The 17480-nt window shown below is 39.4% G+C and overlaps 3 protein-coding genes across 3 annotated transcripts; all 3 read left to right on the top strand.

The window, feature by feature from the left end:
* The first annotated feature begins 235 nt into the window (after positions 1-235).
* On the top strand, positions 236-8836 carry arid5a (AT rich interactive domain 5A (MRF1-like)). The gene is made up of 7 exons (XM_042488984.1): positions 236-366; positions 1685-1755; positions 4000-4168; positions 4270-4322; positions 5650-5747; positions 5830-5995; positions 6081-8836. The coding sequence occupies exons 1-7, from the start codon at positions 246-248 to the stop codon at positions 7287-7289; spliced, it is 1887 nt and encodes a 628-aa protein (XP_042344918.1). The 5' UTR covers positions 236-245; the 3' UTR covers positions 7290-8836.
* A 1823-nt stretch (positions 8837-10659) lies between these two features.
* On the top strand, positions 10660-14636 carry gins4 (GINS complex subunit 4 (Sld5 homolog)). Its single transcript, XM_042488556.1, has 9 exons — positions 10660-10692; positions 10795-10900; positions 11047-11133; positions 12244-12357; positions 12455-12552; positions 12635-12723; positions 12901-12991; positions 13127-13231; positions 13541-14636. The coding sequence occupies exons 2-8, from the start codon at positions 10802-10804 to the stop codon at positions 13221-13223; spliced, it is 675 nt and encodes a 224-aa protein (XP_042344490.1). The 5' UTR covers positions 10660-10692; positions 10795-10801; the 3' UTR covers positions 13224-13231; positions 13541-14636.
* A 1040-nt stretch (positions 14637-15676) lies between these two features.
* On the top strand, positions 15677-17415 carry ppp1r3c2b (protein phosphatase 1 regulatory subunit 3C2, duplicate b). The gene is made up of 3 exons (XM_042488304.1): positions 15677-15961; positions 16095-16167; positions 16391-17415. Exons 2-3 carry the CDS (start codon positions 16148-16150, stop codon positions 17253-17255), a joined length of 885 nt encoding a protein of 294 aa, XP_042344238.1. The 5' UTR covers positions 15677-15961; positions 16095-16147; the 3' UTR covers positions 17256-17415.
* The last annotated feature ends 65 nt before the right edge of the window (positions 17416-17480 follow it).

A 17480-nucleotide genomic window follows, 5' to 3' on the forward strand; every position in this document is an offset into this window, starting at 1 on the left:
TATAACATGGAAACTTTATGGAAGAAGTGATATATATATATATATATATTGCAAAACATTAATGGCATCACACTTCCATATGTTGTGAACAACATTATAAACATAAATATGATTACTAATCCGGAATTCAATAATTACAAATAACAAACCTTTTCTATGCAGTGGTTGTTTTTGGTCTTAAAAACAGATGATGAAACAAAACTCAGTTTCCCAGACTCATTTCCTGCAATGCCAGCAGTCAACCAATGAAACTGTTGTGTGGAGACACCTTCCTGTTTCGTGGTGTGAAGCTGAAGAGGGCGCAGCATGAATTAATGTCACAAAACACTGTGGAGCCAGAGACTAGAAGACAACTTCTTGAAATGGGTGAGAAAGACTTTTATATTTATTGAAGCCAAATACTATTCCTATTAACTGTTTTATGTATTAACTACAAGTTGAATATTGTGCAGTTTTAGCTATTGGTCTTGATGAATATTAACACTGTATGTATACTGTATATATAACACTTTAAATGACCTTGTTTATAAAATATTCAAAAAACTACCACATATACTTTTGCCAGTGTAAATGAATGTACATTACATTAATATGTGACAGAAACAAACTAATTTGTTTTAGGAAAACCACGATTCTTCATTAATTTATTATCAATTTTAAGCAAGTGCCCAAATTAATCTCACTCAATATTATGACTGAGATCAATATCTGGTAAATGCACCGTGGCTAATGCTAATTTGTCAATACACAAAGAGACCAAACCAATAAAAAATAACCGTGCATTTTCGAAAGTGTCTGGGAAATAATACAGTGTATCAAAAATATTTCTTCAACACATGAAATGGAGAAGTTAGAGGCAACTGAAAGCAGAATTAAAAGTTTAAGCCACAGCACAGGAAATAAGTGATCTCAAAAGAGAAGCATATTGGTTTTGCACACAAGTGATATCACTGTGGGTGGAGGGGTTACAAGGTCTGGAGCTGACAGTTTGAGGAAGAAAATTAATTCTCAGAATCACATTTGGTTTCCAGGTCTTGTGATTTTTAATATCTGTGTTTTGTTTCCCTCATAAAACTCATTTATGTGGTTCTGAACATTGAGCCGTGCATGAGAGAAGTGTGAGACATGAGCATAAAATGTACAGTATTTCTCAATGTCTCGTATTATAATATTTTTTTCAGTGTTTTGTTTTAAGGGGATTTATCATCTGTCCTCATGTTTACCTCATCACAGAGAATAGTACTGTATGCTTTAGATACAAAACGATTCGTTTATTGCTTAAGATTAACTCACCGTTGCCAAATATTGTAGTTTATGTGTTACAATATCATACAGGGTAGCATCCAAGCGGTTATGTTCATGAGCAGGAAGTGGTTTTGCAACCTGTGGTTTTATATCAGACTCAGTTAACAATATGTTCGACAGATTTCTATTTTTTCTGCTTATTGATCAGCTGGCCAAAATATTAAAAACAACTACCAGCAGTGATGACGTTATGCTATCATACTTTCCATGAAAGTTTTAAGCTGTGTTGCATCTCTGAATTGTGTTTACGTAACGTGGGATGTTTGCCAGTAATTCTTGTAATGAAGAAGTTCTTGCTTCCTTGATTGTGTTTTTTTGCATTCAAATTCACACTACTCTTTTGGTAAAATGCGTTGTCCCTCCTTTGTGTCCCATGAAGCTCAAGAGGACCACAGCGAGACGTCACAACAATCAGCAGCCGGTGAGGAAGACAAGGGGACAGAGAACCAGGTACTTACCTCAGTCACTGCTGATAAAATGTCAGTTGGCCATTTGGCAGCAGTCCAGGCAATTTCCATCAGTTACAGTTCATCAGTGACTACAGACATGACTACTCAGGGCGAGCTATGTGCTGTGTTTTCATTTCCCCTTTTTTTAAGATAATGGCGATTTTTTCAAGTGCTGATTGTGTGCGTACAGTTGTGATTGTGAAATGAGTAACAAGGAATAAGTGATTCTGCCTTGTATCTCGAAAGGGTCACGAAACACATCCACGTCTCAGCCTTACAAGACACGCCACAATATTTTCATTGCACATACAGAAAGTATGTGGCCCTCACAAGCCACTATTCTGGTAACTGAAATGAGAGGTACAATATGAGAAGTGCAAATTAGCTCATCAAATTTCCAGGGCTGATGTTAGTTGAAAGCCTGGTGGTTTCTGTGGTGACCTCAGGCCTGTCGATAGCATCAATCCAGCATGCCACGGACAATCATTGTGAGAATCACATATCGACACATTGACATCAACATCACCCACTCGGTTTTCCAAAAAAAAAAAAAAAAAATTTTATCAAGTGGAAATCTACTGAATGTTTCACAGTGATATTCACACTCTGGTGTGTGTAGTGTGAAAGCTGCAGCGAAGGGGCTTCAGTGTTTGGCTTAGACTGCAGACGTTTCCTGTTGGCAACCATTGATGCATGAACCTGAAAGTTTTGTGAATCAGATCTGAAAGCACTGACTGAATAACAGCAAATTTTATGCCATACCCAAGCAAAATTGTGCAATTTTAACCATCTTCTCATGATCTTAGATGCAGGCACAAATGTTTTTTGTCACATTTTGTTGCACATTTATCAGCTAACCAGAGCCCTTAAAATACAGACAATTCAAAGTGGTGTGTGAATTGTGATTTTTAGACATTCATTTTTTTTTCACTACAAACATAATATCTGTGGCAGGTGATACAGAATAACAGTGGAAAGTCAGGGTTGTTAACTGGGAACAGCAGTCAGTGTGGAGCTGCTGAACTGTGACTCAGTCAGGGCTAATCTTGGTTAGAGGCCTGCACCTTCACTATTACTCACTGTAGAGGTCTGCTTCTCGGAACCAGGAACCGCATAGAGGAACTTTATTCAATATGAAACCACGTCGAGCTGTTTTGTTGTACAATGACTGCTGCATGAAATAAAAGCACTTCTCCGTGTGCTGATTCAAAGTAAAATATTGACACTATCCATTGTGGTTCTCTTTTGACATGCAATCTATCGAAATTGATCGACACAGCAGGTGATCTGAGATTTCACATTTAAATTTCTGGCGTGAAATACCGTAATCTATAATTTCACTGCAATAACAGAAGTGAGTATATCAGCATTTGTGCTGTTTGAGCCAGTCGGGGTAATATAAAACAGAAAAGTGCCACTTGTCTATACAAACATACTGTTAAATTGCACACATAAAAAACAATAAGGTTTTTTAAAGTGGTAACTTGAAAGCACAAATCAAACTTTTGAAGCTGTACACGACAAGAATATCACCATGATTACAAATGAGATGCTGTATCGTCTCAACAGTTTCTGTTCTTAAGTGCACTGTTTAATACTTCTTGAAACCGTTCTAACTGAATTTTGATTCTGCAAGCCTTCACTGTTTCATTTCTCCTTTCTTGCCAACCACAAAAAGTGACATTGTCAATTTCTTATACTTAAGTTCTGGGTAGTCTGGGTTGTAACACTTTGTACTTCTAATTTCTTGGTATCTCGAAATCCTTTTCCAAGGTACTGACACCATTTCTGCAGAAAAACAGCCACAACAACACACAACCAGTTATTTCTTTTTTTACAAAGGAGCATCTTTAGTCAAAGACCACTGATTATATATACTGATTATGTACTCTGTTGTTTATGACATTTTTATTTAAAATCCTTCTTTTGGCTTATGTTTGTTTTACAAAGTGACATTTATGATACTAGCGACAGACAACTCTCGACCAAAAACCCCACAAGTCTGCTGCTTTCTCTCCAGACAGGATGTATAGCGGTTATCTATTGAAAGTAGTGGTAAAACCCTACTCTCTGATTTTGATGTTTCATTTCAACATTTGCATCCCATGAGATGACTCTTTCCCATCTGTCATAATAGCTCCAACTGTCTGTAAAACGGGTTTCTATATCAGTGCAGTGAAGCATGTTACATTTACAGGAGCGACTTGATTTTTATGCAAAACATTTTATGTTTTCTCCACGCCAGGGATCCCCCGCCGTTATCGAGATTCATGACTCAATGACTGAATGTGAAGATGAAGCAAGGTCCAGTCAAGTGCAGATGGAGGAAAAGGCATTTGTATCAAGTCTGCACTCTTTCATGAAGGACAGAGGAACACCCATAGAAAGGATCCCACATCTGGGCTTCAAACAGAGTGAGTTGACATTCATTAACACTGTGACTGCTTTTGAATGGGCACGTTATTCACTTGGAATTTGAATGAAAATAATTCGCTTCTTGTTTGTCTTTTCCCAGTCAATCTTTGGAGGATCTATAAAGCTGTGGAGAAGCTTGGGGGCTATGAATCAGTAAGTACAAGTTCTTAACTATTAATCGTCGTCCGTTGACTGGTATGTTTACAGGTTTCTGAGTGGTAAATGAGCGATAGGTCAGGTGCTGTAACGTGGTTTCTACCACACTGGAGGACATTTAGCTGTTGATGCTCTGTTGTCTCTGATGTTGACACTGCGGGACAAGTTCTGAGAGCACAGCACATGTCGTAATGGTGTGAGAGCAGGGCTGGGGCTTTAAACAGTGTTGATCTTGACCACCACCGTTACTGCTGCCTCTGTGTTGCAGGGTGTAAACACAATATCAGCCACCTACACATGTATAAATTTAAAAATGAAAGTGTGTGTGACAACCAGCAGGCATGGCATTTAAATGGTAAACAGCCACCTCCCTTCCCCCAACGTGGTTGTAAAACTAGACGTGACTGCGATTTCACCGGGGTCAAAGCACCTGACACAGCTGAGAACGGAAGGCACACTATGGCAGAGCAAACGAACTAAAATTCAGATTGCATACATTTTTTGCATTTTCCTATTTTTTTTTAAGTAATAGATAGTAATAAGTGGACCTGTTGGCCAACAGACTGAAGCAGCTAGTTGCCAAAATCAAGCGTTTGGGCTTTTTACAAAGCTGAACTGTCACCTCAGCTGGTTTAATATGTCTTAGGAAAGATTGAGACCAATCACACACTTACATCATTACTTGTATTTAATAATTACAGTGTATTAAGCATTTCAATAATCGCACACTCAAAGTCATAGTTTTGCTGCCCCTTTATCTGATGTAAGCAAAACTTATGTATATTGTGTATGTTCAGGACTTAGAGTTGGACGTCTCAGCTAAATTTAATCAGGATTGTTCTGGGACAACATGAGTAGTAGCAGTAATGATAATAAACTTTATTTCTAGTTCGCTTCTCTAAACCAGTTAAACCAGAGTTAAAAAGTGCCTCGCAATACAATATAAGAAAACAAGGTAACACAACATCATCACAATATAAGATATTTTAATTGCATGTATATATTTTAAATACATTTAATTGCATTTCCCATTGCATTGCAAAGGTCAATTTCCTGCCAAGCCCCATCCCTGGCGAGATATTTTCATTGATCGTGGCCTTGTATTTTGACCAATTTTGCCCATTTATTTTATATATATATATATATAATTAGTGATATAGTGATTGAACCAACAGGTTTTTTTTTGACATTATGCAACCCTAAGATCACTGGTCTTAAATCTCCTGCAATCTGTACCGTATTTAAATGAAAAGGTATTGTAATCATTGCAGACATGTATCAGTACAAAATGCACATTTTCTCTGAACATTGTGTAATCCAACAGGTGACAGCTCGGCGTCTTTGGAAGAAAGTGTATGATGAGCTAGGAGGAAGTCCAGGCAGCACCAGCGCTGCGACTTGCACTCGGAGACACTATGAGAAGTGAGGATGATTCTGTTTCCAACAAACCTGTTGATTCAATCACTATATCAACTGATTCCTAATCCAAGATGTGATCCTTTAGGCTGGTGTTGCCCTTTGAAAGACACCTAAAAGGAGAGGAGGACAGGCCTCTGCCTCCAAGCAAACCGCGGAAGCCATACAAGAGAAATTTCGAAGGCAAGATCCCGAAGGCTGAGAGGAAGAGGAAAAGGACTCAGTCAGAAAGAGAGATGGATTCAGAGATGGAGGTAACATACTGCATCTGCTGACATGTCTCAAAAAGAGAGAAATCTGTATTACAGTGTCCTAACATAGGCCTATGTTATTTTATAGATACTCACCCAGAGAAGTCCAGAGGCGTCCTGCCAAAGAGAAGCAGTGATGCATCCTCACCCTGCTCTCTGGGCCGCCACCTCTGACAGACGCCACCCAGACTGCTCTCAGCCAGACAGAGCCACCAGCACTCTTTGCACTTCTGTCTATGCCCACCTTGTACAGGTCCCCACATCCAGCCCCTGGACTGCTCATATCCCATCTGCTGCTGGAGAGGTCATCTCTCCTCTGGAGAAAAAGAAGCGAATGGCTCAGGCGAGCCTTAACCTGCCCCTGAGCCCCCAGAGCGAGGATAAAGAAAGGCCCTCCGTCATTCACTGCTCCCAGTCTCCGGCTCGAGCTTCTTCCCGCCAGAACTGCAACTCCTCTGACAGCTCCCCATTGCCGTTATCCCCTTCCTCTTCACGCGGCCCTTCACCCGTCTCAGTTTCATCAGAGGACAATCCAGAAGAAGATAAATCTGCATCAAGCTCTGAGCCATCCCCAAACTGTCCCCTCTCTGTGAAAAACACATCCAGCTGCAGTGAGGAAAGCAAGTCTGTGAGCTGTATATCCAAAGACCCTGCAGGACAAAGCAAAGACATTAGCACCCAATCCGTAAATTCGAAAGTCCAGATAAAAAACTCTGCCTGGAAGCCAATCCACAGCAAATACTTTATCCATCCTTTCCACTCATCGATGAGATCTGACTGGGCTCCAACATCTACCTCTAGTTTCACTAAAGTCATTCCAAAATCTTCACAGCTTCTGCGGCCCGCTCCTATTCGGCCAGGTTATAAAATCCAGCCGGGCAGGCTGACGCAACAGGAGGACTCTCTGACCTCTGCGAAGAAGTTAAACAGCATGGCTCCATGGCTTTATCAGACAGAGAAGAGAGAGAAGTCCAGGACAATGCTACAAAAAGTTCCCCCCACTCAGCAGAGTCTGTCCCATTCCAGTGCCAGCATGCCAGTGCCGTGTGTCCTGTCGAGCTATGACAAATCAGGGAGAGACTCTCGGCACCAGCATCTTTTACACCCGGCATTTCTCCCCAACAGAATGAGACTACCGCAGTCTCAGTTAATGCACCGACACACCCCAATGAGTCCAGCTCACTCTGCTCTCTTTGGGTCTGCTGTTTACCCATATCCTTACTCCATCCCTCTGTTAAATCCCCAAACTGGATATACCTTACCTGCCATGCATCCTATTTATCCTCACAAGCTGTGATTCTTTGTATTTCAGCGCTGGACTCTATTCGGAATAATAATAAAAGTTCATCTTCACACTGAAGAAGGCAGCCATTCAGCTTGTTGGCCACCTTCTCTGTTGCTTTGTGTCATTTAAGTGAAGACTTTCTTTATTGTTTTAAACATGGTATAAGCAGGTTCCCACACATTTTCAAAACTTTTCCATGACTTTTCAGCAACCCATAATTTTTTTTTTTTTTCTTGCCCCACTTGCTCGGCATTTGTCAAACATGTCAGATTCAAACTCTATTCAAATATAATTTCAGCTAGCCGACACACATGAAGAGAAAGACAGAACCAAGGGAGAAAACAAATGTTACTGTAAAACAAACATCACACATTGGCACATCTGAGAGCAAAGTTATGTTGTCAGTTACAAAAAATACATTTGTGATTATGTTACATTAGGTGGAGGGTTAACAGTGGAAGATTAGTAACAATTTCACAACACACAACAAAACTCTATGACTTTTCCAAAACTTTCAATGTCCATGACTTTCCAGACCTGCAAAATTTGATAGTGAAATTTCATGACTTTTCGAGATTTTTCATGACCTTGGGAACCCTGTACAAGCAGCCTACATAACGCACAATATTTATGTTCTGTGCCTTCACACACAGCCAACCCATAGTGGGAAACCATAATTAACTGTGGGACCGTTTCATTCTTCTGTGGCCAAAACCAAAATACACTGAAGGGAAATGAAGTCAGAGCAGTAATGCGAGAGATATAGTATTTATAGGATCACAGTGAAACAGTCTTCAAAGTGCATCAAAGCCCACAGCAGAACTGCAAAATATATATATATATATGTATAAAACAATAAGCCAGGGGTGCTACACTGATGTCTATACCCTGTAACATTGCAACATGATCAAATGTTAGTGATTATGACAAATTCACAGTTAATGACTCACAAGGTAAAATCACATTCTGTTGAAAACATAGTTCTTGCACATTTGTTCCCACTTGCATAATTGCACATGTTCAGGAGGAAAAAAGGATAACTAAAAATGCACACATCTACAAAAGGTTATAGAAAGGTGCTGGACCCACAAAGAGTGTACACAAAAACAGAGAGAGGTCGGCACACTTTTTGCTCCCATTGCAGCTTACATTGAGCTATTCACAAATTTTCAGGAGAACACAGATATCAGTGTTCAGGACAAGTACATTTTTTCTCCTCAATAGAATTATAAAAGTAGCAGAGGGCATTTCAACGTAAAAATGATGCTGGAAAAGCACCAATATTTGATGAAAATTTCCCAGAATCCAATAAATTAAGTGTTTGATGCCCCCCTACTTAATATGTGATGAACCTACACCCTTGCACTAATTGTGTTGAAAGCAAAACAAAAACTGATTACTGTATTTTATTGTAGAGTCTGTTGAGCATAGTAATGCTGTATGAATACTGTATGTAACATGTATCAGTGTTAAATGTTATATACATATCTAATTTACATTCAAATGTACTGTATTTAAGTCAGTAAATGATCATAAACAAATAAAAATAAACATGTAAATATCTTTTTTATTATTGAAATGTTGTAGTTTCTCCACACTGTAAAAAAAAACTACATTCAAAATATTTCACCATGACAGAAATATTTTGATGAGATTTTTTTCTCTTTTAGTTGTTTATTTAAGGCTCATCAATGATTAAGAGAATAAAGGACATTTGTTAGTCACAATATGAGTGAATAAAGAACATCTGTTAGTCACAATATGATGAAATCATAGGCAGGACTAGTCTGTATTTTAAAGCGGTTCAAGAATATTTAAGCAAGATGAAATCAATTGCCCAAAAATTCAGAGAAATCACAAAAGCGTTGCAGGCTCATTTGTTCATGTTGTTTTTTTTAGCAGAAACATTTCTGTCAAGTATTACTGCCAGCTGTGTTATTGGTGTCTGTTGATCTGCTTTATAAAATGACTGCAGTTCTCCCAGTTGTGGAGCGACCTGGCTTAACCCCTGCAGGTCTGATGTAGCACAGATAAACCCAGAGGAAGCTACTGTGAGAGATGATGTGCAATACTTAACGTCATTACAACGAATGCAAGATCTTTACTGGAGAATTCTGAGGCAAGAGCATTGAGGAGGAAAGAGAAAGAGGAAATCAGACAAATAAGTTAGGGCTGCGGGCCACAATGTGGTCAGAAACAAGACAGCTGGAGCAAACCAAGCAGATGATGCATTCCTGTTAAATTCACACAAGCTGATAAAGTTGCACATGGGTGAAAGAAAGAGAGGCACGGTGGTGCACAGGAGACATGGTATGTTGAGTTGGCATGGAAACTATGGAAACTGGCTTCTATCTTTTGATTGCGAAGATGTAAATAATTTAACATTTTTAAAATCTTAAGTCACTTATCATGCAACGCAAATTAAATTGGTTTTCATTCTAATTAAATTCTGTAAAAATGTAATTTGCTGTGCCATCATACTTCACCAGTATCATTATACTTACAAAGTAGTGTATATTATTTTTGAGCAATTGTAACGTACAGTACAATACATTTTTATTGAAGTGCATTCTACAGACATACATTTATCTAACATTTAACATTGAAAAATGATCATTTTAACATCAGATTAGAAACATCATCAAGCAAAAGCAGAACAAAGATATACAGATAACATTAAATTGTACAAGGGGCATTCAAAATAAGAAATAATGCACCTTATTTGTTTTCATTAGATACAATTTTTTTTTCGATCATTTGAGCGGTTATCTTAGAAACAGAGTCAAAGAAATCTGAAGCTCTTTAGCTTTTGTGGTGTGATATTTGCCAACCAGACAAGTTTGAGAGCACTGTCAGTAGATAGTGAGCCTTTATTACAATGTAGACATAAAACCATATCCTTCAATATTGGTCCCCATTTATTAAAACTTGGGTCTAAATACATCAACAGAGAAACCAGAATTCTTGAGAGTAAAAGACATTCATAAAATAAATGAGTGAATTATTCAATTTCTGTTTTTCAGAGAGAGTGAGTTGGAGACATGTGTTATTTAAAAGTATTTAATTATTTTTTAATTTTATTTATTTATCCAGAATGGTATGTTGGTATAGGGCATTGTATTTATATAAGAGTACACAGTTCCCCGAATTTAGACTCTCAGGAAGCACTCCTACCAGTCGATGTTAAAATCCCGCCTACTACAGTTGAAAGCAGAGACAAATCCCAGTCTAAATGTCAATAAACTAAAATTATTGATTGTATAGTCGGATTTTTCCCGATTCACATTAACAAGCATGTAAAGAACTTTGCCTTACAGGCTAAACATAGGGTTGCAAATAAATACACTTTTCTCGCGAGAAGAGCTCCAGTGGCGCGAATAAACAAGGAGCTGCTCCAGTGTGCACGCGCTGCTGTGTAAGCTAGTAATTGTCTCCACAGAAAAACGAAAGTTACTTTTTAAAGTTTAACATACAGTCGACGTCTCGGTGAAGTTCAGTGTCTATTTGTTTCGTAAAGGTAAACTATGTCGGACGTTTTGTCTGATGACGGCAGCGACGTCAACCAAGATGACGCTCAGGAGGACGTTATGACCCCGGCGGAGCTGATCGCCAAACTGGAAGAAGTGAGTTTATTTTGACAAAAACATCCAGTTTGACGGTGACATGAAGTGCAGTAGACTCTTGGAAACTGAACTTGCCCTCATTAAACAGTCAGCTCACAGCTGCGCGTGTGTGTGTGTGTGTGTGTGTGTGTGTGTTTGTCTCGCAGGCTTGGCTGAATGAGAAGTTTTCTCCGGAGCTGCTGGAGAACAGATCAGAGGTGGTGGAGTGTGTGATGGAGCAGCTGACTCACATGGTAAATTACACGGGGAATACCGTCTGCTCTGTGGGTTGAGTTTCACTGTGTGCATAACACGTTTTCACGGTTCTACCTACAACTTTTAAATGTCACTAAACAGCCTAAACCGTGAGGTGCAAGGATGTAACCAAGTATTATCACGCATTGGTGGAATAAGTTCACGTACTTGGCGCCAACAAATGTAGTCCTGCAGTGAAAATGTCAATTCAATTAAAGGAGGCTTTATTGGCAGGACCATAATCAAAACAGTATTCCCATGCCAAGTTTTGATCAAAGTCAAAGTCAGCTTTATTGTCAATTCTGCAGTATGTACAAGACAAACAGAGGATTTAAATTGCGTTACTCTCAACTCTCTGTGACAGAGAGTAGACATAAATATATATATATTTAAAAAGAGATAAATAAAAACTGTACAATACAAACAATGACACATTAAAAAAATAGACAAGGCCGGCTGGTGGTGATTAAAGTGTCTGTGTGTGATAGTTGTTTTATCAAAAAACATAGAGAAAGAGTGCCCGCTGAGGTGGTTCTGTGTTTGATATCAGTCACTGAGGTCAGGTGATCTGCTGCACTGTACTGTCTGTTGTAATGTCTCTCAATATAAGTGCCTACAAAACATAAATAATGCTAACAAAATGTTCTTAAAATATCAAAAGTACTCACTGCAGATAAATAGCTCCTATGAGTGAAGGACTATTTTATGTATTTATTACTGTTAGATTAATATTGATGCAATAATGTGCGAGCGATATTGTACTTTGGCTGGTTACAATCGGCATTCGATTCTGGGACAAATGACTCAGCAGTCACAAATATTGTATTTTTTAGCTCCAGCTCCAATCGGCACAAATATTTTAAGCTGTATCAGCATCACGTGGACGACATTACTGCTCCTAACATCAGATCCAGCTGTTGAGATAGAGGTTGATCCGTGCACTTCCATATTCATTCATTCATTAAATCATATAATGAATTTACAATACATGAATTGTAGTGTTCATAAATTTTCACATTCCAAATCTGTTTCTTTTCTTGTCATTATAAGTCACGCTGAATAAAGGAATTGTTAATATCTGATAGTGTCTTGACCTTTTCCTCCAACAGGAAGCCAACTTGCAGCGGGTGAAGAAAGGTGACGCGAAGGCCAGCATCCATCGCATGGAAATAGACAGGATTCGCTTTGTGCTCAGCAGCTACCTGCGCTCTCGTCTGCAGAAGGTCAGTCAGGTCAACAATGCAGCGTGCAACATAAAAATCTCATCGCACTCAGTGCCTTATGACAAAACTGTCTCATCTTTGTGCCACAAATATCTAGATTGAAAAGTTTTTCCCGCATGTCCTGGAGAGAGAAAAGTCTCGAGGTGCGGGAGATCCATCGCTGCTTTCACCCGAGGAGTTTGCCTTTGCCAAAGAGTGAGTATGGTGGAATAACATCAGAGCTGTTGGATTATTTAGCAGTTTTTGTGACACTAAGACACATTCATCTGGTGCACAGGTATTATGCCAACACTGAAACCTACCTGAAGGCTGTAGCACTGAAGCGCATGCCCCCCAACCTGCAGGCAGTGGATTTGCTCAAAGCAGGTGAAATCTCCTTTGTATTCTCTACATTTTGAACTCTCATGATGTATTTTCATTCATTCAGTCTTGGATGTCTCATGCCTGAAATACTGGTCTTAGCATGCGCTGTCAGTTGGTGGCATTTGCTTTGACATTTTCACTGTTTGTCACACTAATACACGTGTTCTAACGTAATCCCAGTTCCGGAGCCCTGCTTGGACTCCTTTGTGTTTTTACGAGTGAAGGAGAGACAGGAAAACATCATGGTCGAGCCTGAAACGGACGATCAGAGGTGCGTTTTAATTTTTGACCCCGTTTTTAAAACCCACTAGATGGCAGTGTCGCCTGGTTCACATTCAGTACTGTTATGATTTCTGCATAGATACTGTAACATCTGATACTACCTCTACTATGTCTCTTCTGTTAGAGAGTATGTTGTGGATCTAGAAGAGGGCTCTCAGCATCTAATGCGGTATCGAACTATAGCACCACTTGTTTCAAGTGGAGCCGTGCAGTTAATTTGAACGTGGAGGTAAGTAACAATGAGTCTGACTGTGTGGTCTCTCTCATTAATTCAACACTGCCCTTACACCCTCTAGTACTGACATCTGCTAATTCATTTCTGCAGATCTTACATAAGCAATTGCTTTGCAGTGACATCTGGATTTATTTTTAGCTCATTTTTTGCAGTGTGCATTGTCTCTTTGCAACATAATTATGGAAGAAGAGTTAATTTTAATAACAAAACTATGCTTACAATAAAGCAGATTTGTCATTTCACTGAACTACAGTTACATAAGTATGATTAAAACTGTGTACTGTTTTGTGTTTTTTGTTACAGATCTGTGTAGGCGTGGATGATTTTGGCTCCAGGAGGTCAGAAAATGAGCAATGGCCTATTTTTTTTGCAGTGTAGCGTTAACGAAGAAGGGGCACGTTGACCTGCAGAGGTTATATCTGGCACTGCATCAGTGTTTCTCACTGCTGTCAGAATTAAATACTTCTGTGTGGAGCACAAACAGGCATTTGTGGCAGCATGCCCTAAAGACATTTAACTCAGTGAAAAAAAAATGCCAAATATAAGGTCATTACTGGAATTGTAAGAAGTCCTTGTTGATGAGCGAACCCTATTTGCAGTGCTGTGATGTTATTTTTGGATCATTTTAATCATGTCACAACATAAGTTTGGTTATGTAATGATATTGTATTCTAGGGTGTTGGTGTCTGTGCAAGTGGTAAAGCCAAGTCTGTCTAATCTGGTAATTCATTCTGTTACTTTATTCAGATGACTCACATTATTGGACTTCTTCCTCTGCTGCTCAGTAACAAGATGCATTCGAAGGTGAAATTTCATCAGTTCGCTTGGCGTCAACATCACATACCGACCGAAGGTGCACGTGTTAGTGTGCGTGCATCTTTGAAAGATCGTTGCTTGTTTTGAGCCCCATTTTTTTGTGTATTGACATCCACATTTAAATTAATATACATTACTATTATAAATAATAGAAATCCTGTTAATGTTCTGTGCATCTCTTTAGCTTGGCTGTCAGATCTATAGATGTATATTATATGCTTTTTAACGCTCCTCTGCTTCGCATGTTTGAAGTTTATTTTGGTGTTTGTGTTTTTAGCTTTTCTCTAAAAGGATGTGTGGAACATTGTCTTCTCCGAGACATAATTGTTGTAATAGCATCATTGTTATGTAAGTCTCAGGGGGAGCAATCAGTGCTTATTGTTTGCCCTCTCACAAATTGCTCAGTATTTGGAACTAATCAGGGACTGAGGGAGAGCGAGCGTTGCAAAACTGAACCACGTGTCAACTGACTCATCTTTCGAATCGCTCTGCTGATTGAGCTAATAAGGATATAATATTTAAATATTGGAAAATGAGGGGTGCCCAGTAGCTCAGCTGGTAGGGCGGGCGCCCCATGTACAGAGGTTGTGTCCTTGCTGCAACGGCCACAGGTTCGATTCTGGCCTCAGCCCTTTGCTGCATGTCATCCCCACTCTCTCTCCCCCTTTCACGCTTTATCTGTCCTGTCTCAAATAAAGGCAAAAGCAAAAAAATAAAAAATCTTTAAAATGCTTTCAAACGGGAAATGCTTTAAAACATGGATTTTAGAAAAATAAAAACATCAACAGTACTGTGCAAAAGTCTTAGGCCGCCCTAAATCACCCTTTGTTCTGACATTTTTGGTGTTTAAATTTATTGTACATGTTACATATCTAGAAAATAACAGGAAGGAATCAAGACATTCGTCTTAAGGGAAAAAAATGAAATGCCTTTATTACTTTGGGTTAGGGTTACATTAGGGTTAGGGTCATTAAAACCTATCACTTCTTCAATGTGTTTTTGGCATCCAGACTTCTTCAGTTTTGTCACCTTTTGTTTGAATCTTTATAAAGTGAAATACATTATTAATATATATATATCCTTATAACAATTTTGCTTAAACAACAAATCAATGGCAGCTTAAGACTTTTGCATAGTACTGTAAATATTTATTTATTTTTAAGTGTTTGAATTTCTTATTTCTTAAACACAGCACCCCTTATTGTTTTACCTCAGTCAGCTTTTTGGACTTAAATAGATGTAATCTTGCATTTCAGTTCTTCATTCATTAAAATGCCAAAGATTGGTGTCTAAGTAGATCGCTGGGACCACAATGTGTGTCACATATTGTTTCAATATGTACACTTGGATTGATTCTTGAATAGCTTCCTCAGCTAGATGACGGGCGTGCTGAGAGCCTTTTTGTAATCCGGCTCTCCTCAGCGTCGCACATACTGTGGGGCAGCGATCCCTTCAGAACAGAAGCCAGCTAACAGGTGATCTGGATCCAGGCCTCAGTGACCACTGACAGGTCTGAGAATAGAGCCCAGCATGACTGGAATAGTTTCCACAATGCAAAGTAGAGCTACATACAGTAGACCTGCACCTGCATATCAGCACCGGAGAACACATGTAGGGGGACAATACAAAGATATGATTTTACAGTAGCATGTTTGTTCTTAAAAGTCAAATACAGAATTAAAGTCGTAGTAGTAGTTGTAGTGGTAGTGCCATAGGCAGTTCTGGAACAACATTAGTAGTGCATAAAACCACAATAACATGCTGATTGGTCAGGAGAGTAGATAGGGCGGAGCATAAAACATGATATTGTAACAGAGGTAGTATAAATAGGATCTTGTGCAGAATTCCCCTGCGGGCAAAGAGATGACAGAATACAGACCACAGCGTGCTGCTCATAGGAGTTTGTAGGTAAGATTTAAAATCCTTTTTTTTCCCAGTAATATTTGCAAAAGTGCTCGCAAAGAAAGATTTCTAATGTATTACAATAATTTTGCTATCTTCATCAAAATGCCATCTGACATTTTTCTGACAATTTTTCTAGATCTTCAAACCACTGAGGGTAATAATCCCACCACTCAACACCAGACCACCAGTATGGAAATGTCCGGCACAACGTAAGCAAACAAAATTTGTGGTGATTCTGTACTGGAGTGCATTATATCTTGCATTACTCGTTTTATTATGATCAGAAAGTGAGGGTTAATTGTAATTTCTGTCATGACTACATAATCTTGTTTTACATTCCTTAATGCACCTCATTAATAATAGCAGTAATACACTATGTACACATGTTGAGGGCAGCAGTCTTTATTAAAATCACTATTTGTTTCCTGCAAGCGTCCTCCCCTTGGTCGGCCTCGGGTCCATGGCCCAGTCAGCAGGACTTGCGGAGATTGCTGTCAGGCTGTGCTTGAACCAAAGTAAACAGCTCTGTCCTCATGTTTGGGTTCCCATCCTGAAGCCCCAGCGCCCTTGCATCCGTCCTCCGGTTTCAGAGCAGCTCCCCTCTGACTTCTTTAGCCAGGCCTATCTGAGCCACCCTTTCCAGCCTTCCTTAGACGACTTGGACGACGATGATTTTTTCCTCCCAATCAAAAACAAACATGTGATTTTCGCAGACACTCGTGGATTGTCTCTAACAGCCGTGAGAGTGTTTTCTGATGAAGAGGAGCACTCTGACCTCGACCTCCTGCCGTCGCTGCAGGGATTGGGAAGCATGACAGAGGATGGCTACAGCTGCACCGTCAGCACCTGCTGCCCGGGAACACGGCTCAAACTGGGCTTCCCGCAGCCTTCTGCAGATTTCCAGGCCTTTCGTGCCAAGCTGGCAGAGAGCATGGTTATCCTGGAGAACTGCAGCCTCACTGAACAGGCCATCCAAGGCACCGTCCGAGTCAGGAACATCAGTTTCCAGAAGGAAGTGCTGATACGCATCACCTTTGACTCATGGCAGAGCTATAGAGATGTGCCCTGTACATATGTAAAGAAACGCTTCGGAGGGCCTCAGACGGACATATTTGAATTTGACATAGCTGTTCCTAAAGTGCTAGATGCCAAAAGGAAGATAGAGTTCTGTTTAAGTTATTTACCAGGAGGGCACAGCGAGCCATTTTGGGATAATAACAACGGACAGAACTACAGCATCGCTGTGTGTGTGAGCTCACATCTCTGTCGTGGGAAGAATCTAAGTGAAAGGGCATGATTTACTCAACCTAAAAATAACCCAGAATTTTCTTTGACATGAAACATAGGTGCTAGGTAAAAGTTGAGGTGGATTTTTTTTTTATTATTACATTTGAATTCATTTTAATAAATGTTTAGATTTCTCAGTAAGTGCTTTGTATAAAGAAAGTCGTCTAAAACATGTTGCATTTCATTTTCTTTTTCAGTTCTCTTACACATTCAGTTTCAAATGAGTGAGCCTTTT

Source organism: Plectropomus leopardus, chromosome 6 (genome assembly GCF_008729295.1).
Source record: "Plectropomus leopardus isolate mb chromosome 6, YSFRI_Pleo_2.0, whole genome shotgun sequence".
NCBI lineage: Eukaryota > Metazoa > Chordata > Actinopteri > Perciformes > Serranidae > Plectropomus > Plectropomus leopardus.

Coding starts and splice junctions, on each gene's coding strand:
- arid5a (XM_042488984.1), top strand. CDS start 246: ATGAAACTGTTGTGTGGAGACACCTTCCTGTTTCGTGGTGTGAAGCTG. Junction 1,756..3,999: donor ACAAGGGGACAGAGAACCAG/GTACTTACCTCA, acceptor TCTCCACGCCAG/GGATCCCCCGCCGTTATCGA. Junction 5,996..6,080: donor AGATGGATTCAGAGATGGAG/GTAACATACTGC, acceptor GTTATTTTATAG/ATACTCACCCAGAGAAGTCC.
- gins4 (XM_042488556.1), top strand. CDS start 10,802: ATGTCGGACGTTTTGTCTGATGACGGCAGCGACGTCAACCAAGATGAC. Junction 12,553..12,634: donor GAGTTTGCCTTTGCCAAAGA/GTGAGTATGGTG, acceptor TCTGGTGCACAG/GTATTATGCCAACACTGAAA. Junction 12,724..12,900: donor AGTGGATTTGCTCAAAGCAG/GTGAAATCTCCT, acceptor ACGTAATCCCAG/TTCCGGAGCCCTGCTTGGAC.
- ppp1r3c2b (XM_042488304.1), top strand. CDS start 16,148: ATGGAAATGTCCGGCACAAC. Junction 16,168..16,390: donor ATGGAAATGTCCGGCACAAC/GTAAGCAAACAA, acceptor GTTTCCTGCAAG/CGTCCTCCCCTTGGTCGGCC.